Source organism: Thermothelomyces thermophilus, chromosome 5 (genome assembly GCF_000226095.1).
Source record: "Thermothelomyces thermophilus ATCC 42464 chromosome 5, complete sequence".
NCBI lineage: Eukaryota > Fungi > Ascomycota > Sordariomycetes > Sordariales > Chaetomiaceae > Thermothelomyces > Thermothelomyces thermophilus.
In genome coordinates this window covers 1,282,653-1,304,855 of record NC_016476.1, presented here as the reverse complement: position 1 = coordinate 1,304,855, position 22,203 = coordinate 1,282,653, and the positions used below count along the sequence as shown (strand labels likewise).

The window sequence follows — 22,203 nt, the reverse complement described above, 5'->3', positions numbered from 1 at the left end:
GTGGGGTGAAGTAGACAAAACGGAATTTGTGCAGCAGGGATTAGCGACTCTTCCCTCTTATCAGTTTCTGGTGGCCAAGCACTGTCACGGTCCGAGCCTACCATTATTTCCGAACCAAAACAAGGCGAGAACAAGAGCTGAAAATTACGGAGCACCTGTCTACCAACAAAGTCATGCCAACAAAAACCGAGCCTGGCAATGGATGGCCTGGGTGAGACTCAGTGGCGGAGCTCTGTTCAGGTGGACCCACTGGCGCGTCCTGCCCCTCCCCCTCGGTTGCCAAGCTCCCCAATGGGCGACCTCTCGAGACTGCTTCTACCGACCAAACCCAACATACAGGCCCAAGGGAGTAGGAAAGCTATAAAGCTGCTGTATGCCCCGGCTCTCCAGACCTCATCACATCTACTTAATTGCAGTTGCGGTAATAGCTATTGTGCTCAGTATCCTCATTGGCCCCAGAAGTTCTTCCCTTCTGAAGTTCCACACGAGACTCCCATTTCCGTTTCCTTGGACGACATCAACATCACAAACAACAACAATGGGCGGCGGACCTACGGACGGCTACCGTTCGGTGGCATACTTTGTAAACTGGGCCATCTACGCCCGCAAGCACCGGCCCCAGGATCTGCCCGTCGAGAGGCTGACCCACGTGCTGTACGCCTTCGCCAACGTGCGGCCCGAGTCGGGCGAGGTGTACATGACGGACTCGTGGGCCGACACGGACATCCACTGGGAGGGCGACAGCTGGAACGACACGGGCACCAACTTGTACGGCTGCCTGAAGCAGCTCAACCTGCTCAAGCGCCGCAACCGCAACCTCAAGGTCCTGCTGTCCATCGGCGGCTGGACGTACAGTAGCAACTTCAGGCAGCCGGCCTCGACGCCCGAGGGTAGACAGAAGTTTGCCACATCGGCAGTAGACCTGGTTCGTTTTATAAAAACCCGAGAATCCCATAATTGGCACTCGAACAATGCTAACATGACAAACAAAACCATTCCGCACGCACAGCTCTCCAACCTTGGTTTCGACGGTCTCGACATCGACTGGGAGTACCCGCAGAACGCGGCCGAGGCGGCCGACTTCGTCTCGCTGCTGGCCGAGGTGCGGGGCGCCCTGGACAAGCACGCGGCCAAGGTGTCGGCGACGAGCCCGCCGCACTTCCTGCTGACGGTCGCCAGCCCGGCGGGCGCGCAGAACTACGAGAAGCTCGACATGGCCGGCATGGACCGCTACCTCGACTTCTGGAACCTGATGGCCTACGACTACGCCGGCTCGTGGGACCGCGTGGCCGCCCACCAGGCCAACCTGTACCCCTGCCAGACCCACGCCGGCAGCTGCAGCCCCTTCTCGACCGACGCCGCCGTGCGCGCCTACATCGACCGCGGCGTGCCGCCCGGCAAGATCGTCGTGGGCATGCCCCTGTACGGCCGCTCGTTCGAGAACACCGACGGGCTGGGCAAGCCGTTCAGCGGCGTGGGCGAGGGCACGTGGGAGAACGGCGTGCACGACTACAAGAAGCTGCCGCTCGAGGGTGCTGAGGTCCGGGTGGACGAGAGTGCCGGCGGTAGCTACTGCTATCATGCCGGCCGGAGGGTCCTGGTCAGCTACGACACGGTGGACATGGCGAGACAAAAGGCCCAGTACATCAAGGACCGCAAGCTCGGCGGCGGCATGTGGTGGGAGAGCTCCGCCGACAAGGGAGGGGGAGAAAGCCTGATTACGAACGTCGTCGACGTGTTTGGCGGGACGACTGCGCTGGAATGGCGCGAGAACTGCATCACATATCCGTTCACCAAGTATGACAACCTGAGGGAGGGATTCCCGAACAATTAGGCAGGTGGACCGGGACGGGGACTTTTGGCTGGCTGGATAAACAGAAAGCGTAGCTGTCCGCATGGCCCCCCCACCACCCTTCCCATTACACAGCCTGGAGCGACGACACCAGTGGTCGGGACGGCCCCGGTTGTCTTTGTAGTCATCGCATCCCAAATTGCATTTTCCTTGCCTGGTAGAGCCCGTGTATGCCCACCTCTAGAAGGTACATAAACGCCGATTCGTGTTATGATCGTTGCTCATTCCCGACTCCTTGCAATTCCGTTCCCGCCCCGAGCTGCCCAGTCCGACCGTGCCGTCAAGGGAGTTTTAAGCGCTCTTCTCAAAGACGTAGGTCAGGTGGCAGCGGCCGCAGTACTGACGGTCCTGCATGGCAGCCATGAAGACACCGGCACCGCACTGTAGTAGAAGAAGAAAATTGTCAGCGGTGTGAACCAATGGAAGGCCGGGAATCGGAAATCAACCCACAGTCTCGTTGGGGCACTCGCGGCGAAGGCGCTCAATCTTGCCGTCGCTGTCGACCTTGTAGTACTTGAGCACAGCGAGCTTGGTCTTCTTGCGCTTGTGCTTGATCTTCTTGGGGGTGGTGTAGACCTTCTTCTTCCTCTTCTTGGCACCACCACGCAGGCGGAGCACTAGGTGGAGAGTGCTCTCCTTCTGGATGTTGTAGTCGGAGAGGGTGCGGCCATCCTCGAGCTGCTTGCCGGCAAAGATCAGGCGCTGCTGGTCAGGGGGGATGCCCTCCTTGTCCTGGATCTTGGACTTGACAGTTTCGATGTTGTCGCTCGACTCCACCTCAAGGGTGATAGTCTTGCCCGTGAGGGTCTTCACGAAGATCTGCATGATTGCCTACTGAGAAGTGGTGAGGATGAGTTAGAGGCAGGGGAGAGAAGGCTTCGTGAAGAGCTAAGCCGGCGCCATCTTGGATCATGGGGAGGGGAGGGGGGAAGCCGACTCGAAACCGCGCTCGGGCAAGTGTCCGAGCCGCGAGCGAAGATTCCATAGCAGCCCGCAGCAGAAGAGATGACAAGATTGGGTATCATGGTGCCTCAAAAGGCAAAAGGGACGAAGCGCCGGCTCGCAACATCGTGCAGACGTACCTAGACACAATGTCTTCCTCAGCAATCTGTAGATGTTGTGAAGGTGCGCTTGGGAAGAAAATGGCAGGAAATTGACGTGCGTCGGCGGCGGAGTTGAACTTTTGGGCGGGGCCCACTCTGGGTGATGTGGGTCAGCTGACTCTGTGCCTGCGGTTTAGGGTTTGCTCGAGAACTTGCCCTCAGTCGCACCCCAAGAGCTGATTGAGGGTGGGGAATTTCTCAGGTGGGTCCAACACGGCAGTTTTCCAGCAGCAGACGAATTTCTGACCTGCTCGCCCTTCTCCCACACAACCTCTTGAGAACCAGCATACTCGAGACACCGCCAAAATGGTCAAGAAGAGAAAGAATAACGGCCGCAACAAGAAGGGTGAGCACTGATTACCGGAAAGCAGTTGCAACTTTCCACGTTCGCTGACTGACCATCATATTACAGGCCGCGGCCACGTCAACCCCATCCGGTGCTCCAACTGCTCGCGATGCACCCCCAAGGACAAGGCCATCAAGCGGTTCACTATCCGCAACATGGTCGAGTCTGCGGCGATCCGTACGTACTTCCATTTCGGCAACGGCGAACTACTATACCTCCTCCGTGGCCGTCTTCCCCGGTCGTTCTTCTTTCGCTGACCCCGGGCTTTTGCTTCAGGTGATATTTCGGACGCCTCGGTGTTCGCCGAGTACACGGTTCCCAAGATGTACCTCAAGCTGCAGTACTGCGTCTCTTGCGCGATTCATGGCAAGATTGTCCGGTACGTTTGTCCGCATGGCGGGGACAACCACGTCTGCCTTATTGGCGACGTGGGCGGCTGAGAAGATCCTTGGTCGAACCTCTCCGCCATTAGTTTCCCCGATCCCCCCAACCCGAGGGCATACCGTGCTGACAGAGATGCTGCAGTGTCCGCTCCCGCGAGGGCCGCCGCAACCGCGCTCCTCCTCCGCGCGTCCGCTACAACAAGGACGGCAAGAAGATCACGCCCACTCAGCAGGCTAAGACCGCCTAAAGGGCGTTATTTCATTTTCTTGCTTTGGCGTTCTGAATTGGCGGCATCTGGCTTTGGGCGTGGTTTTGATGATCCTACAGTAACGAGATCATGATTCGGCTTTGCATGACGAACCTGGCGAACCACGGAACGGAATCAGGTTTTCCTTCGGCCCAGAGGGTCTCGTAGAGCCATAGTCACCAATTCAGAGAGCTCTTGTTGTGTGGACGTTCGACCGTGCCATCTGCAGTCTGACATTGAGTTGTCATTCGCTTGCAGCCAAGTGTTTGGTAGGAGACATGATGGTCCTTCAGGACGGTAGGTCGCAACTTTCCTGAAGGCTCACCTGACGTCGACCTCGTAACAAGACGACAATCCAGGGGAGCAGAGGCAACCAACCGCCATCTTGCGCGAAGGGCCGATCTTCTTCTCCTTTTAAGGCCAAGGCGCCTAGCACAGGGCCATTGATGCGGCTTGATGTGCGGGGCGTAGTGTACTCGGCGTGTCCCAGCACCAAAGGTTAAGCTCGTTTTACAAAACTCGGTTTCTCCGACATGTAAAGCGTAGTGGGGAAGCGGCCCAAAAGGGACCTTGTCAATAAGCCGGGACGCGGCCAGTGAATCCCGCGCAGCAATGAAGAATCGAACGACCCGTGCTTGCCTCGTCCAATTGCCATCAATTGGCATTTTCGATGATTGGGTTGTTGCTTGTGAGTGGCACTGGCCGGCATCAGCCTCATCCCTATGGAGCAAATTGCGACCCCACCCCGCAGCCTCGCGCCTCTCCGCGCCGGTTCACCTGCCTCCGACGGCGATCAGATTCTAGAAATTGGGTGACGATCGCCACGGCTCTCAACTCCGTGCAGGCAGCGTTTCGTAGTGAGCATGTCTGATCTCACGACTTGGCGCTCACGACGGTTTTATGACCGTTCTGTTATGGGAAACTGCTTTGCTCCCGGATACAGGGATTATGAAGTGAAGTTGTGGCACCTCACGAAAGGCGGAACCCAATGTGTAAAGTTAGCCGAGAATGGATGCGTACAGATACAATCAGTCGATACTCCGTACATCTCGGCCCGTTTCGATGGCATGAAAGGAGGCATACGTGATCTGGCGCCCTCGCTTAGGATTTTTCGTTGCTCGACTGCAGCGGCGGTTGCCGTTTCTGTGACCTGGCAGGGACCCCTGCTGATAACATGGGAGGCGCGAACTGGAGGAGGCGGGACGACTCGCCATCCCGCTTCCGCCAAGATCTGGTTGGTTATTTTTCCGCGGATGCGCGTCGCACGAGCCGTGATCAATGCCGGGGGAATGGAGGGGATGGGGGGAACCTGATCAGGAGCTCGCTGCTTGGGTTGTCCCAAGAGGTCCCCTCTTCCATTTTTATCGACCTTGGTAGTACTCTGTGCTCCCGCAGCTGTCCGTTCTGCTTGCGTGGGCAGACACACGGTACGGAGTAATAACTAACTTGCCCTCACCACGGCGGTGCGGATTCTCCAGACTACTCTTCAGATCATTGGCAACATGAGCTCGGCGAGCGAAACTATCATTCCTGCGGCCCCTCCGCCGCCGGGGGTGACGCCGAACTTCGAGAACCCAGAGTCCAGCAGTCACCAGCTCATCATTGTATCCGTTGTGTTTCCTGTCTTCTCGTTTTTCTTTCTGATTCCGCGGTTGTACTTGGCATCATTCATCCTCCGGAAATGGCACACAGACGACTGTAAGCGATTAATTACTCAAGTAATAAACGACTGGAGACCAAACTTGCTCACTAATTCCGAATACCAGATTTGATTTGCGTCGCGGCTGCAGGTCAATCCGGTCTCGCGTTTTCAGTCGGCTCCTGAACTAATATTGCTGGCTGGTCACGCAGGCATTCGGTCTGGCTAACGCCATCGTTTCTATCATACGTGGGTTCCAGCATTTCGGAGATGCCACTAGGGATGAGCCTAGGTTGTGCTGACATCCTTTCTCCAGAATCCACCATGGGCATGGGCAAACACATCTGGGAGTTAGACTATGATACCTTCAAAGACACCATGAAGGTGACCACACCCCTTCCTGCCCCAGTGTTGAATGCTAATTAATTCGGATTCCAAACAGCTCATGATGCTTGGCGGGGCCTTGACCTACAACCTCACCACCATGTTCATCAAGTTATCCATCTTATCTTTCTACCTCCGCTTCTCGGTCGAAACACCTTTCCGCATAGCCGTCTATGTCGTCATGTTCATTTCCTTCGGGTACAGCATACCCAACGCCTTCCTCTTCCTCTACGTCTGCCGGCCGATCAGATCCTACTGGGACTGGACGATCCCGGGCACCTGCATCAACCAGCAAGCCATTTTTGATGCCAGCAACATCCTAAACATGGTTACCGACTATCTGATTTTACTGCTGCCTTTTTGGATGCTCAGACCGCTGCGAATACCACTGTCCAAGAAGCTGGGTATCGGCTTCGTTCTTGCGGCAGGAGGATTGTCCGTTTCCCTTTCCTCTCTCCTCGTCGTCTGGCTCAGAGGCTAACTCGATCTCAGCGTCTGCGGCGTCAGTACGATGCGGATGGTCACCGGCATGACGGGCGCCAACAACCCTGACATCACCTGGCACTACCCGGTGAATCTGATATGGTGGTTCGTCTCCCCCCCCTTCTCTCTCTCCACGCAAGCCCCTTTTTTCCATCCCATGTTCTCTTCTCCATTGATATTTGTTACATCCCAAGCCTCTCTCTCACCCGCACAAACCCGCCACTAACAACGCGTGGTATAACAGCCTCGTCGAAGAATACATCGGCATCATCTGCGCGTGCCTACCCTGCCTTAAGGCCTTCACCAAACACTTCTGCCCCTCCCTGTTCCTGTTCTCCCCGGACTTCGACAACCGCATTGCCGCCTCCTTCCCTTTTGCCTCGCGCTCCCGCCTCGACGGCTCGAAAACTGCCGGTGGCGGTAATGAGAAGAGGAATGGTGCCGATAATGCAACTGCTGCTGACGGTGACGCCAAGGATGATGGCGGGAGGAGCGCTTGGTGGCGGTTGGTAGACGCCGCCTTGGGTAGTGGCAGTTCACGGAGTGGGACGAAGACGGGTTCGAGGGTAACGGGGACCAGGGACAGCAAGCTGAGGAGTGGGGAGAGGCCGTCTTCTTCCCTCGATGTTGATGTCGAAGCTGGGAAGTGGCCAAATAGCGAGAAAGCTCCCGGCGTTGTGACAGCTACCGAGGGGGCAAGTTGAATAAACTAAGACGGGACGGTCTATGAGCCAATTTCGAATGGGTAATGATAGGTGGACGAATGAGACGAACTGTTGTAACGATTCGTTCTTGCTCCCTTGATTGTAATTGTTGCCCAACAGCAATAAAATGGCAAGAGACTCCGGTTGGAAACACTGTCCCTTGACTCCAACTTAGTTAACTAGTGGGATAGTTATCGCTAATGCCATGCCTCGCCAAATAAAATAACAGAGCTCGTACGTTCGACAACCTGGCCGTAATCTGACGACTTTCAAAACGCGGTTGCATTTATAAGCGCTCAGTGGCCACTGGTTCCTGTCTGTCGGAAGCTGTGGAGCTTCCAAACGTATTAGCCACGCGTTTGCCACAGCTGTATGAGGCTGTTCAACGCATTGGCCAGTCCCTTTGTCTATAAATACCACTCGTTTTGTCTCCTTTATAGATAGCTTTAACAAGGCACTCTTTCCTTCGTACAGCCTCTTACTATAGATACTGCTTTTAACGCTCCTAGAAGCTTATTACTATATTCGGCAGTTATAAGCCTAGCGCCTTGACTACTCCTCTGCTAATGTATCTTTAATATTAGTGGTAGCTTCTTCTATTATAAACTCTCTTACCTTACTTTAATACGCTTTTGATAATGTATCTGTCTATTATATCTGAGATCCTAGTTAAGACTTCTATATACCTTATAGGGCCTAGTTCCTAGAACTTGTAGTATATCGAACTATAGTTATAGGCTAAATTCGCTAGTATATAGAGATTTGTTAACCTTAATAGTAACTATAAGCTAGATCTGGAAGTTCTATAGTGCTTAACCTGTAAGTAAGCTAGAGATAACCTTATCTTAGCTTCTTAAGAGCAACTCTAAGAAGGATTATTACCTTTGATATCTATAGATTTGATACCTTCTAATATAGCTGTTATAGCCGAATTTATATAATTATAAGACTCCTTTTATAAAGATATTATATATACTATAGACGTTAGTAAGCAGATAGGATAGTTATAGTACTAGCTGGTATATACTATGGATTCTAAACTTTATAAAGCTACGAAAGCGTATAGGAAGAAGGATATTAACCTTATTAGGGGGATTATCTAGGCGTTTTGCTCTATACTTATGCTATCTGTCGTAACGCTCTATACAACAGTTACTATATAATATATAGCTAGTCTTAATATAGCTAAGCGTTTAGGAGTTAATCTATAGCATTAGATTTGTAACTTTAATATTACTTTCTAGTAAGCTATCTAATATAATATCCTGGAAGTATAGAATATATAAAGACTTTATACCTTTCTTAATACTATTACTATATATATCTTACTAACCTAGGTAGTAAATAAGAGGATAGAAATTAAGCTTACTAATAGTATAGGATAGCTACTTCTAGAGCTTAGTACCCTTATTATAATAGCTAAAATCCTAATTATTAATGACATATAACCTAGAGTCTCTCGAAAGTATAGAATCTTCTTGACAACTTATATACTAATACTTTCTATAGCTTAGAAGAGTGGTAAGGAAAGAGGTAGAGACTTGCGTAGAGACTCTTATAGCGGTTAGCGGCGTAATACGAGATGTTCTTATAAGTGTCTAAGATATCTATAGGATCTAATAAACTATTATACGCTTAAGCAAGCCGTCTATAGTAACAAGTAATGCTTGTACCTTTCTAATAAGAAGTATAAGAGGATTTGCTAGGAGCTTAATAAGCCGAAGTAGGCTAGACTAAAAAATTAACTTATTACTAAATGGGGGGAGCTATCTTATTCTAGGTAATTAGGGGTAGGATACCCTAGTTCCCTTAATATATTAATTATTAGCCTTTAACTACTTAGTAAGCTCTTAACTTACTATAAGGCATTTAATATAGTCACTTTATAATACCATCCTCTTTTAGAAAGTACTCTATTAGACTTATATAGCATGACCTACTTAGTTAACGATAAGAAGTTCCTTTTACCTAAGACGTTTATTAGGGTAGATAATCTTAAGTTTGTCAAAGCAGGTATAACGACCTTTCCTATTACTAAGAAGGGCACTCAGGTAATCAAGAACGTTCTAGATAGACTATATAGACTATATACTAAGAGCCTAACACTTAAGGATATCGCTATCGTTAAAGGATTCTATATTAACATTATCTTAGAAGCTTTATTACTTAAAGCAGGCACTTGGTACTATAGCTTAGATTACTTACTACGTTTTAGAACACTAGAAAATAACGTTATACTTTATAAGTTAGAATATAAGTATAATCTTACCTTCCTTAAATATAAGCTACTTTCCTACTACCTAAGCTTCCTAGACTATATCTTAATTAGTAAAGCAGGTATCGTAAATGTTTGTATATCCTTATAGAACGTATTTGCTATATACGATAGAAGGTCCTAAACGCGAGCGTTACCTATTATAAGAGAGGATACCAAGGATCTTTAACACTTAAAAGCTAGCTACCTTAGACTAGAAGTATTAAAAGCGCTTATTAATAATACTAGAAACGTCTATATTAAGGGGACAGCGTATATTAAATATAAAAGCTACACTTATACTTATATAAGTAAGGTTATCTCTATTATGGGCCTAGGCTATACCTAGGCTAGACAATACCCAGGCTTTGCCCGGGCACTAGAATAGGCCCACCCTGCCCCACTTATATACGCCCTACAGGTCCGTAGAGCGTTCGTTACTCGTTCGTAACTCGTCCGGTAGACACGCGGCCAAGGCCCGGTTAGCGCCCGACCCGGAGCCTAACCAGGCCCTACCCAGGTTATATATATATACATTAGTTAAAAGGCACTCCTCTATATAACTCTTGTATTTTTCCTTCTTTTTCTCCCTAAGGTAGTCGAATAGAATATTATACGCTTATCTATAGTTGCTATAAGGCTAGTACATTACATTTCGACTACCTTCCTACCGGTAGTAACTCCCTAAGGGAGTTATTAATAATGTAATTATAACGGATTCGATAGTATACGGGCCCTCGGGCTTAGTGAAATTATAAGAGCTCGTCTACTCCTTTCAAGTAGTAGTAGAACAGTAGAACGTAACGATCGACACTCTTCGAGCATCCTAAACCTAACCTATCCTGACCCCTAAGTTGGCTAGGATGCCCCTTAAAGCTTACCGGCCGTAGTGGAAGCGTCTCCTAACCGGATAACCTTTTGACGGTAAAAAGGAACTCTTTATAGTATAGAAGAGTACGATAAAATACGTCCTTATAGCTAATAGAGATTTCATTAGCTCTAATTATAACTAATAGGTCTTTATCTAGGGAAACCTTATACGCTAGGTATAGACTTGGGTTATAGCCTACTATAAATCTATAGGTCTAAAAGTTAGGTATAACCTGACTAAGTTCCTTTAATATCTCGAGAGTATCTTCTCTGACCTCTATAAGAAGACGGTAGCCCTATCAGAACTAGAATTCCTTTGATAGAGAGACGATGAACCGTTTACTGCCTTTATTATTCGGTTTAAGGCTAAGCTATCAAAGGTAGGTAGTCTTCTTTAGAGCGACGAGCTATACCTAATCAAATTATAATAATACCTCTCTCCGAAACTTAAATATATAGCGGTTAGATAAGGAATTCCCTGGGATAATTATATAATAGCGGTCGAGAAATATCATAAGATTACTATAGATCTTGAGGCTCTTTAGCTTAGTAATAAGTATTAGTAAATATAGGGGTGGTAGGCGGTACCTAAACTATAGTGAGAGAAAGATATAGAAGGAGATATACCGATAATTGGAATCAACTTATTATATACTAACTTATAGAGGAAGGGATCTAATAAGGATAAGGTAGGAAAATATAGGGGTAATGCCTTATAGGTAAAATAGGTTAGTCTAGAAGTATATATAGCCTAATAGGTAGTTAGAGTGTATATCTAGTATAGGTAGAAGGGTTACTTTATTACTAAGTATTACTTTGCCCTTACTTTAAGGCTAGTTTAGTAGAACTAGCTAAGAACCGATATTAATACCTTAGAGGCTAAGGATTAGAAGGAAGATGACGACCTATCTAATAAAGAAGATAGTAAGTAAGGAAAAGAGTAGCCCCTAAGCAAAGTCTCGTAAGGGGGCTAGAAGACTATAACTACCTAGAAGACGAGTTTATAGAGATTAGTAAAAGAATAGATAGACCTCCTTTCCTTATTCTAATCTTTCTTAACTTTACTAGCTTTATAAACGCTTAAGTGGATAGTAGATATTCTAGCTATAGCGTTATTAGTAAGAGAATATACTAGAAGCTTGGAATTAAGTAGATTAGTTTACCTACTATATATACTCTTAGGATTATAACTAGGCTATGATAGGACCGGAAGATTACTTAGATAGCCTATATTATAATAGATATTAATAGCTAGGAAAGTTAGGCTATATTTTATATAGTCCTAGGACTTATATATAATATTATACTAGGTCTTCTATAGATAGAATACTAGGAGGTTAAATTAGATACGTATATAGGCGTTCTTAAAATTAGAATATAACCAGGATTACTTATCTATAAGATCTCTTTATAATTAAGATAGATAGGAATCTCCTAAATTATAGGTACGGTCTTTATAGGTATAGTTCGGAGGGTATAGAAGAAGAAGACTTCTAATACCTTCCTAGTTACTAGTATCTAAGAAATAATAACTATTCTAGAATTAAGACGCTAATTTAACAGAGAAGGTATAAGGAATAAGGGCACCTAACTAGGGCCTAGTATAAAGTTAGAGGTTACCTTACTAGACGAACTTTATAACTTTGCCAACCTCTTTAATAAGGAGAAAGCTAGCGGACTTCCCCTATATCACGGCACGGCCGATTATTATATCAAATTAAAGGAGGGCCTAGACGGAAAGATCCCTAAACTCCCTTAGAGGCCTCTCTATAATATGCCACGGTATTATTTATTAGAAGTCCGAAAGCAAGTCGTTAACTTGCTAGATAAGGGATAGATCCAAGCTAGCTCCTCTTCGGCCGTTACCCCTATCCTCTTAGTAAAAAAAGCAAACGGAGGTTAGAGGTTCTATATCAACTATCGAGCGCTAAATAAGATTATAAAGCAAGATCGATACCCCTTCTTGCTTATTAAGAAAACGCTTTGCTCCCTAGCTAGAGCTAAGTAGTTTATAAAGTTAGATATCTAGGTAGCCTTTTACCGTATCCGGATTATAGAGAGCTATAAACATTTAATAGCATTCTAGACCTAGTTCGGCCTCTTTAAGTAGCTTATCTATCCCTTTAGACTTATAAGCATACCTATGACCTTCTAACGATATATTAATAACGCTCTTGGCCTAACGCTTAGAGACTTTATAATGGTATACCTTAATGATATCTTAGTTTATACTTTAGGTAGTAGGAAAGATTATATAAGGTAAGTAAGGGATATACTTTAAAGGTTATAGAAAGTAAGACTTGTATTAGACCTTAAGAAGTATATATTTACTATAAAAGAAGTTAAGTACCTTAGCTATATTATAGAGGTAGGGGCCTAGGTCTGTCTAGACCTTGAAAAGCTAGCTATTATCTGTAAGTAGAAGGCACTATAGAAGGTTTAGGGAGTATAAAGCTTCTTAGGGTTTGCTAATTTCTACTAAGATTTTATCCCTAACTTTTCTAGGCTAATAGAACCCTTGATACGGTTAACCTATAAAAATACCTTATTCCGGTAGGGGACTAAGGAATAGAAGGCCTTTGATGCCTTTAAGACGGCCTTTATATTAGAACCTATCCTTATATAATAGAACCTTAAATAGGAGACGATACTCGAGGCAGATTACTCTAGGACGGTACTAAGAAGGTACCTATCCTAGTAAAGAGAAGATAAGGTTCTATACCCTATAGCCTATTACTTTATAAAACTAACCCTAGCTAAATGGAATTATATAATCTATAATAAAGAGTTACTTACAATTATCTTATACCTAAAGGTCTAATTAGCCAAGCTTTGTAATATTATAGCTCTCTTTTAAATCTTAACTAACTATAAAAACCTTAAATACTTTTCCTAGCCTTATTTAATTAGTAAGTGGCAAGCTTAATAGGCCGAGATACTCTCCCTCTTTAACTTTAAGCTCTATTACCGATCTAGGTCGTAAACGTCCTACCCCGACGCCCTATCCTATCACGAATAAGACTTTCCCGAAGATATATAGTATATAGTATAACTTCTCCCTACTATCTAGATAGATATAATAGATTCCTTAATGTTATCTAAAGCATCCTACCTCCCGAAGGGGAGCACTATTTTTACGGACGAATAGCTAGTAGCCTTGTAGGATAAGGGAGTTATTAAGGATGAACATTATATATACCGGCTCTAGGCTATCCAGGATAGGGCCTGAAAATTTCTAAAGGAAGCGAATATAACGTAGACCTAGATTATAGACTACTCTCTTAATATATAAGGTACTCTTTAATTCTAGGGTAGACTTTAGCTCTCTATACAGGAACCACTTACTATTACTATTCTTTAACGTGTCTATGACTCCTTTATATTAGGTTACCTAGGGAGGAACGGGCTATTTAAAATGCTCTAATAGGACTACCATTAGGATTTTATATTCCTAGATGTAAAGAGGTTTATAAGGAACTATTATACGTATTAAAGGGCCAAGATTTTATATTAACTATAATAAGGACTCCTCTAGCCCCTACCTATCGCTAACCGCTTCTAGAAATAGATTTCTATCGATTTTATAATCGATCTCCCTATATAAGATAAGAATTTACCCTAGTACCTTATAGTAATTACTGACTGGCTATTGAAGTACGTCTAGCTCGAAGCTATATTCTCGATAGGAGCCGAGGCATATATACTCCGGTTCCGGGACGTATAATAGCGGTTTTATAGATTTCTGATATAAATTATTACTAATTGTAATTTAGATTGGCTTAGCTAGTTTTAGACTACTCTTTATAAGATTATTAGAATCGAGTAACTACTATTAATAGCCTATTATCTATAGATAGATAGAGGTATAAAATGTATAAATTAGGAGGTATAGATTATCTTATAGACCATAGTTTCCTTTACCTAGTACGACTAGCCTGAATATCTACCTATATACTAGCTTGTAATTGATAATTATAACTTGATGGTAACTAGGATAAGTACGAGCTACCTCCTTTACGATTATGATATAAGCCTAATATAGTTTACCGACCTATTGGACACTTCTACCTCGACCCTATAAGGAAGAGCTACTGACTTCTTATATTACCTAAGAGAAGGTATAGAATAGACCTAGGCTACTATTATATATATATAATAACGTTAGCAAGAAAATGCTAATCGTTCTTAATACCTAGCTAAGAGATTTAAAGTAAGGGATAAAGTATAGTTATCCTTATATAATATTAAAACTAACTACCTTAGCCGTAAACTAGACTAGGTTAATACTAAATATAAAGTAATCATGGTACTAATACTACTAATAGTAACTCTAAATGTTCCCTATAGCCTCTACCCTACCTTTTATATTAACCTTATTAAGTATGCCGCGTCTAACCTATTGCCTTTATAATATATATTAGATTTCCAACCGGACCTAGTGTTAGAACTCTCCTAGGAAGGACTCCTATAGAAAGAATATAAAGTAAAAGCGATCCTTATAGCTAGGAACGCAAGGGGGAGAGGAAATTAGCGTAACGTGCTAGTAAAATAGAAAGGATATAATACCCCGACTTAGGAGCCATTAGAAAATCTAGAAAACACTAAGGCGCTTAACGCGTTTAAATAGGAGTAAGGAGACGTATATTATAATAATAGACTAGTTATAAATGAGAGGTAAGAAAAGGTATAAAAGTAAACAATGTAAAATTTTCGTATAGGTAGGCGAACCTAGGGCGAATAAGCGGTAGGCGTATCGCGGTTATATCACGGACGCGTTATAACTATATTATAGATATGCCTATGGAGATAGTCTAATTACAAGAATAAAAACAAATATACTAACTAGTATATAACGTATTTACTTTACGACCTCCTCCTCCTTATCCTCCTCCTTTAAAATAATAGTTATAGCGGCGAGGGTAGGGTCGTTATAGTCGCGGACCGGGCGTACCGCGCGATCGACGGGCAAGGAAGAGCAGTAGGTATAGGAACGGCTGAAGTCGATTAGTACGGGTATAGGGCATATAGAGGCACTTAAGTAGGTATAGGAGGTAGGTAATAGGGTGCTAAGGACGTAAATGACAAAGGCGGTATTAATGTTAACTAAAGTCAATATATTCTCGTTTATATATCATATCTAGTATAATATACTATTATTCTATGCTATAGTATAGCGTATAAGCTGCCTAGTAACTCATAGGGTAAGGTTAGGGCCAGTAATAGGCTAGACAATATTATTATAGTAGGTAAGGGTATTAGGGGTAGTAGTAGTAATAACTAGGGCAAAGTCGTTACTAAAATGACAAGAACTTATAGCCTAGGCAGGGGTAAAGGTAGCCTATCTAGGTAAGCGGTTAGACTAGGCAGCCTTAAAGAGTATAAAGAACGAACGTATTAGTATAGAGAACTTAGATATTGAGATAGTATAATAGGCGCCTTAGTTAATAGTCTTATAATAAGTAAGGGAGGTAAGGGTAATATTAGTATTATAATAACCTATGATTTTCTTAATGCCTATATATGGGTAGGGGTCATTAGCCTAGAGCTATAGATCCTAAATATAGCTCCTATAGCTCTTATAGTATATTATATAGGAAGCGCCCTAACCTTAAACGCACTTAACCTTATCGCCTCTTAGAAGTTAGTTAATATATAATAGGTAATATTATTACTTCTTAGGCTATAGTTTAAACTCCTTATTAAAGGAATTACCTTTAATAATATATCTATCAAAGAAAAGGTTAGCATTCTTATACTATAAAATAAGAAGTTAGTCCATACCCTATATATATATATATAATAGCTAAAAATTAGTATAAGAAAAGAAAAACTTATATAGTAATCTTTATTCTTATTACTACTAAGGTAGTAACTACTACTATTATTACTATGTAAATTAGTAGCTATCGATATACTAGATAGATACTAATTAAAAAAAAACTTAAAGGTATAATAGGGATATAGGTAATAAGTGTAGTTATAGAAGGTAAGGGCAGTTAGAGGGTATAGAGGAAGAGGAGAGTTAGTTATAAAAGAGAGAATTAGGAGGAGGAAGGAAAAGAAAAGGGTATTTATAGGCGTTAGGAAGAGGGTAGTAAGGGAACGTATAGGACCCGGGTAACCTACTTGTTATACGTGTAACTCACTGTTACGTACACAGGTCGCGTTATTCTAATAATAAAGGGAAGGAGCTTAGCTTTCATCCAAACTCGAATAGCTACCTATTCGTGCTCGATATACCATTATACGCGCGGGTTACATTGTTATAGCGACAAAGGAAGGAAGGCACGGGACCTGCTCGCGGGACCGATACGGGGGCAGGATATAGGGCAGGTCGGCCTGGTAACCGCGAAAAGAGAAGAGGGGGGGGTATATTATAAGCCTAGGCTATACCTGGGCTAGATAATGCCTAGGCTTTGCCCAGGTACTAGAATAGGCCTACCCTGCCTTACTTATATATGCCTTACAGGTCTATAAAGCGTTCGTTGCTCGTTTGTAACTCGTCCGGTGGACACGCGGCCAAGGCCTGGTTAGCGCCTGACCTAGAGCCTAACCGGGCCCTACCTAGGTTATATACGTATATATTAGTTAAAAGGCACTCCTCTATATAACTCTTGTATTTTTCCTTCTTTTTCTCCCTAAGGTAGTCGAATAGAATATTATATGTTTATTTGTAGTTGCTATAAGGCTAGTATATTATAATCTCTGGGAAAATACTACCTAAGTAGAAGTCTATATACCTATTCTAGTAGGTAGCTTAGGATCTATTTAACTATTTTAAAGCGATTAATGGATTATAATAGCTATTTGTAATTATTAATAAGTATAATAGGAAGCTCTTTCCTTTCTTCCTAATAATAAAGTTATTAGATTAGATTATAGGAGTTATCTAGAATTTCGAGAGCTAGGTAAGACACTAATATAGGCTTACTATCTATAAGATTAAGTAGGATAATAATATTATAATGATTAGTTTAATAAGGTATATATTAATATATTACTAGACTTAGGCTATAGAAAGCGGTATTAATTTTAAACTCTTACCTTTATATACTTATAAGCCTAATAGACTAGTAAAGCAAGCAAGGCAAGAACTAATCTTACGCTTAATTAAGATACTTAATAGTACGAATCTACCTATAAAGCTCTAGTTAAAAAGCGTATAAATAGCGGTATACTTATATATAATAAGCCTAAGCTATACTTACTCGTTTAGAACTCCTAATAAGGTACTCTATAGCCAGTTTAAATAGTATTTTCGCTAGTATAAACCTAGCTTAATAATTACGTTAACTAGTAACTTATACCTAGATTAGAGTAATATCTTTATATATAGATACTAGATATATATCCTCTATAAAGATAGGGAAGCTAAGTAATATATAAAGGACTTTAAGATACTACTATATAGGCTGATAAGGTATCTTATAGGATATTATACTTCCAATATCCATTATGTTTAGATACCCAAGCTCGATAGGGTCATTATAACTTGTAACGTTCGCTTCGATAAGAAGACTTTCTACTATCTAGGTAAAGAGTAGCCAATAGAGTCGTTACTAGCGGTAGCAAGCTAGGAAGTTAATCAATTCGATCTTAATAAAAATTTCTAGGATACCGACTTTCTCTAGGAAGCGTTATAATAGACTTGATAACTAGTAGAAGACTCTATTATAATGGCTTAGCTACCTCTATTATAAGAGAGTCTGGCGGTAGACTAACCTCTCTAATAGGGTCAAGACTTAGGGGTAAGGGAGCTCTTTAATACGTAACCTATAAGCGAGTAATTAGTTCTAGAGACTCTTATAGTAGAGATATAAGTAATAGACAAACTTACCAAATGGATAGAGAGCTTTAAAGGACTTTTAACCTTTAAATATATACCTAAGCCCTTAGTAACTTGCCCTACGTCGGCTAGTAAAGGGGATATCTACTAGGAAGTAGGAAGGTTTGAATCAGGGCCTTCCTAGTCACTAGCTAGCTAATTAGACACTAGGGAGAGTAGGGGAGCCGTCGAATCTAATAGAGGAATACCTTCTATAGAAGAATCTAATATATATAATAAATAGATAGAAGAGCTAGAAGCTAGGAACGGTATTACCGATATATTATACTGTTACGGATAAGCACATGGACGGCCTGGCAGGCTGCAGCCAGGACGCGGGACATTCCGACAGCCAATCACTTGATAGACCAATCAGAAGATTATCACCGCCAAGACTAAGGTCTTCACTGGTGATAATAACATATTACCATCGATAACGCGGAATCACAGAGTAAAAGGAGAAATGGTACTAGTAATAACTATTGAAGAGGGGTAGACAATTATATATATATAGCTAGCTAGTCACTCGTTAAGTGGACTCTAAGAGTTTACCAATGGTAACAATCACAATCACAGTATTTATACCAAGCATTGCTAATTACTATAAGAGGCAACTCTAAGTGTTGTTATAAACCCTTTAGCTTTACCAAATCCCTTAGACGACCTGCCTACTTATCCCGCTTTACCTACCTCCGTCTAGACCCTTTTAGAAGAAGTCTAAGCTAGGTTCGTTACACGTTATTACCACTCCCTTTGTTCTATTATAGTTCAGAACGGAGGTAACTTCGACCTTGACATCGACATGGCTACTAACGTTACGGCCGAATAGCTGCTTACTTAGCTCGGTTAACTCTAGTAGCAGATCTAGGAGTTAGACTAGAGAGATAAGGCTGCTTAAGCTCGAATCAAGGAACTCGAGAACCGCGAAAAGTACTCGCAGAAGTTGGTTAACGAGGCCTATGCCAAAATCGAGGCACTTAAGGGCGCTAAAGCGAAGCGTATTAAGATCGAACTACCTAGTAAATACAGAGGAACCAAGGAGGATCTTGTAAGATTCCTGACAAAACTCCGATCCTACTTCCGGCTTAACGACGACAAGTTTCTAGATAATAAAGCCAAAGTCCTCTATATAGCTACAAGACTAGAGGGCAAGGTACTTAGATGGTTTGAGCCTATATAGAATGACTACCTTACTAAGGAAGACAAAGACGACCGAGACGCGTTTATATAGATAGTCTTCTAATCTTACGACCGTTTCGAAGAAGAGCTTTGGAAGGTTTTTAGCGATAAAGATAAGAAGATTTATATATAAGAAAGACTTGCTAATCTCTGATAGACTAAGTTAATAGCCTCCTATACTATATAGTTTAGATAGGACATGCTTAAGTCTTAGCTTAACGACAAGGTATTAATATAACTATTTTATAACGGCTTAAAGGAAAAGGTTAAAGACAAGCTATATAAGTACGATTAGCCTAAGACCCTAGACAAATATATTATATAGGCCATTAGAATCGATAATCGACTCTATATACAAGAGTAGTAGAAACGAGGTCGAATAAACAGAACTATAGTTAAGGCTAACGACAAGAAAAAGCAAGCATACGCTAGTACCTTGTACAGGATATATCCCGGAGCTATAGATATAGACGTAGCGTAGAAGCAGGACTAGAAGAAGACGACCAAAGATAAGTCTAATGTTACCTACTATAACTATAAGAAGAAAGGGCACTATAAGCGAGAATATCGTAGCCCGAAGAAAGAGTAGAAGATAGTCTCTAGAAAGGAAAATACGGCTATTGACAAAACTACTAAGGACGTTATCGAAGTAGCGGCTACAAGCTACGAAGATAGGGGTAGTAACACAGATAGTCTCGGATATAACGATAATAGTAAAGATAAACAAGCACCGTACTCCGAACTGGTTACTATAGACCTAGAGACAGGTCTTGCCAAATGGGACATGGCAGGAGAGTATGTACCGCCAGTTTCGATTCTCCTAGCCTTGAGGCAGTAGGGTTTTACGGTTACGTAGAGGCAGGATGGATCGTAGATAACCGACACCTAAGGAATCGAAAGACCCGGACCTAATGTTCTATTCCTTTAGGAACGAATCGAATAGTATTGTAACGAAGTTTTTCGGCTTAATATGGAACTATATAAATGGGATAGACGCTTAATTCGACTTGTTTACTAGAGTGATAGAATAAGGGACGAAATAAGGGAACTCTAACGTATTATAGAAACCATTAAAGGAAAATAGCCTATGATATACGATAGGCCTAATAGCTATGCCGAGTATCTTGATGGCTAGTAACTTAGTAACGATATACGGAACCTAGAATACTAGTTTATATGTATAAACCACGGAAAAGACGAGCGTATATAGGAAAGCTACTAGAAGAAATACTCCTATATTAGCACTAGAGTATCTACGGTCTATATATAATAGGAAGGATTCGGGAAAGAATTCTAATACCTCCTAGGCAACGCTATATGACTATACCCTTGATACAAGGCACATATATAAGTGCCCTAGTTCTAGTATATAGCATATAAATACCGATACCACTTCCGTAACAAATTCGAAAATAATCACTAGCCAACCTAACAAGGAAATAAGGACAGAAGCTTACACCCTATAGAATAGGTCTACGATGTAGGAAATAGAGCGGCCGAATTACTCTAGAAGATCGAAGCCTACGATCTAGAAAGCATTACAATAGTTCTAAGACGAGCCTAGCCTAGGTACTACGGAATAGGACGAGACACGTAGGACTCGTACTAGAGAAACGATTACCTCTATCACGTAGATAAAAAGAAATCGCAAATTTGGGAGCTTCAGACGAAGCTATAGTACGTACGACAGAAAGCAGAACGGACCTAATGGTAGGAAGCCGTAAGCACTTAATGGCTTACAGAAATGAGTACAATCGACGAAGCCGCTATTAGCCGAATAACCGAAGAGGTTAGCACTAACCTGGGAAATAGGTTAGGGCCCTTTAAGGGGCCTAGAAACCATTAACGCCTACGTAGCGGCGAGTAGTAGCGTAGTATAGGAGGGACTAGCGTAAGAGACTACTATATCGAGACCTCCTAGCAGAAACATAGGAAATCGCTATAATCTTTAGACGACGGCGGCAAGATAAGCAATTATAGATAATAGCATAGTAGAAATAATACGAAATGCTCGTACTAGTAGATAGTAGAGTAGAGATAAATCTGATTTCGCTAATACTTGTAAATTAGTTACAGATACCCTAGAGAATGAAGCGGAAGTATAGCATAGTCAAAGGGCCATTTCCGATATAATAGGTACGTAAGGAGACCGAACTAATTAATATTACTATAGTAAGGAAGACTATAGTAGTTATATTTAGCATCGTAGGTATAGGTAACAATAAAGATATAATATTAGGGTTACTATAGTATGAAGATTATAACCTAGACATTAGCTAGAAGAATGATAGCTACCTACGACCCTGAATAGAGTCGTATTTAACTAGCAAGATAGGGAGTACGCAAGGATCGCAAGTAGACGATACTTAGGGAAAGGCATATCCTATAGATCCACCGTAAGAGACAGACAGTAGTAGGCAGACCACTATAGACTCTGGAAGAGGCAGTATAACGACATCGATATCGCGATAGGAGGAACGAGCTAAACCGCCGATAGCTGTTCTCTCTGTTAACGAATGCGGAGCACTGTAACTAGAGCAGTAGGCTAAGACAGAAGAAATCGCTAGTATCGCTATAAACGGAACCAAGTTCGTATACTACTAGAAAACTAAGAGATGAGACAAGACTAGGGAAGTACCGAAGGAATACAAAGGATATCTAGCATTCGAACCGAAACATCTAGAAGGACTACTAGAATATGGCCTATAGGATTATAAGATTAAGCTTAAGGAAGGAGTACAATTGAAGTTCTTTAAGATTTACTATACAAGCCAGATACAGAACGAAGAACTTAAGCGATATTTGGAGGAGAACCTTCGAAGAGGACATATCTGCCCGTTGATATCGCTAGCAGGCTACCTAATTCTGTTTGTGCCTAAGAAAGACGGAAAGCTATGGTTATATGTCGACTATTAGCAACTTAACGAACAGAC

The 22,203-nt window shown here is 42.8% G+C and overlaps 5 protein-coding genes across 5 annotated transcripts; 4 read left to right on the top strand and 1 right to left on the bottom strand.

Moving 5' to 3' along the window:
* Positions 1-125: 125 nt before the first annotated feature.
* On the top strand, positions 126-2,233 carry MYCTH_2308241 (glycoside hydrolase family 18 protein). Its single transcript, XM_003664932.1, has 2 exons — positions 126-925; positions 1,010-2,233. Exons 1-2 carry the CDS (start codon positions 539-541, stop codon positions 1,832-1,834), a joined length of 1,212 nt encoding a protein of 403 aa, XP_003664980.1. The 5' UTR covers positions 126-538; the 3' UTR covers positions 1,835-2,233.
* An 11-nt stretch (positions 2,234-2,244) lies between these two features.
* Positions 2,245-3,079, bottom strand: MYCTH_2308236 (uncharacterized protein). Its single transcript, XM_003664931.1, has 2 exons — positions 2,935-3,079; positions 2,245-2,683 (listed from the first exon to the last, which is right to left on the bottom strand). The coding sequence occupies exon 2, from the start codon at positions 2,675-2,677 to the stop codon at positions 2,294-2,296; it is 384 nt and encodes a 127-aa protein (XP_003664979.1). The 5' UTR covers positions 2,678-2,683; positions 2,935-3,079; the 3' UTR covers positions 2,245-2,293.
* Positions 3,080-3,228: 149 nt separating this feature from the next.
* MYCTH_83980 (uncharacterized protein) lies at positions 3,229-4,151 on the top strand. Its single transcript, XM_003664930.1, has 4 exons — positions 3,229-3,301; positions 3,368-3,478; positions 3,578-3,680; positions 3,827-4,151. The coding sequence occupies exons 1-4, from the start codon at positions 3,262-3,264 to the stop codon at positions 3,930-3,932; spliced, it is 360 nt and encodes a 119-aa protein (XP_003664978.1). The 5' UTR covers positions 3,229-3,261; the 3' UTR covers positions 3,933-4,151.
* A 1,028-nt stretch (positions 4,152-5,179) lies between these two features.
* MYCTH_2308231 (uncharacterized protein) lies at positions 5,180-5,768 on the top strand. The gene is made up of 2 exons (XM_003664929.1): positions 5,180-5,630; positions 5,699-5,768. Exons 1-2 carry the CDS (start codon positions 5,435-5,437, stop codon positions 5,755-5,757), a joined length of 255 nt encoding a protein of 84 aa, XP_003664977.1. The 5' UTR covers positions 5,180-5,434; the 3' UTR covers positions 5,758-5,768.
* A 1-nt stretch (position 5,769) lies between these two features.
* MYCTH_2308229 (uncharacterized protein) lies at positions 5,770-7,152 on the top strand. The gene is made up of 5 exons (XM_003664928.1): positions 5,770-5,820; positions 5,888-5,955; positions 6,014-6,390; positions 6,448-6,543; positions 6,683-7,152. The coding sequence occupies exons 2-5, from the start codon at positions 5,896-5,898 to the stop codon at positions 7,140-7,142; spliced, it is 993 nt and encodes a 330-aa protein (XP_003664976.1). The 5' UTR covers positions 5,770-5,820; positions 5,888-5,895; the 3' UTR covers positions 7,143-7,152.
* Positions 7,153-22,203: the final 15,051 nt, after the last annotated feature.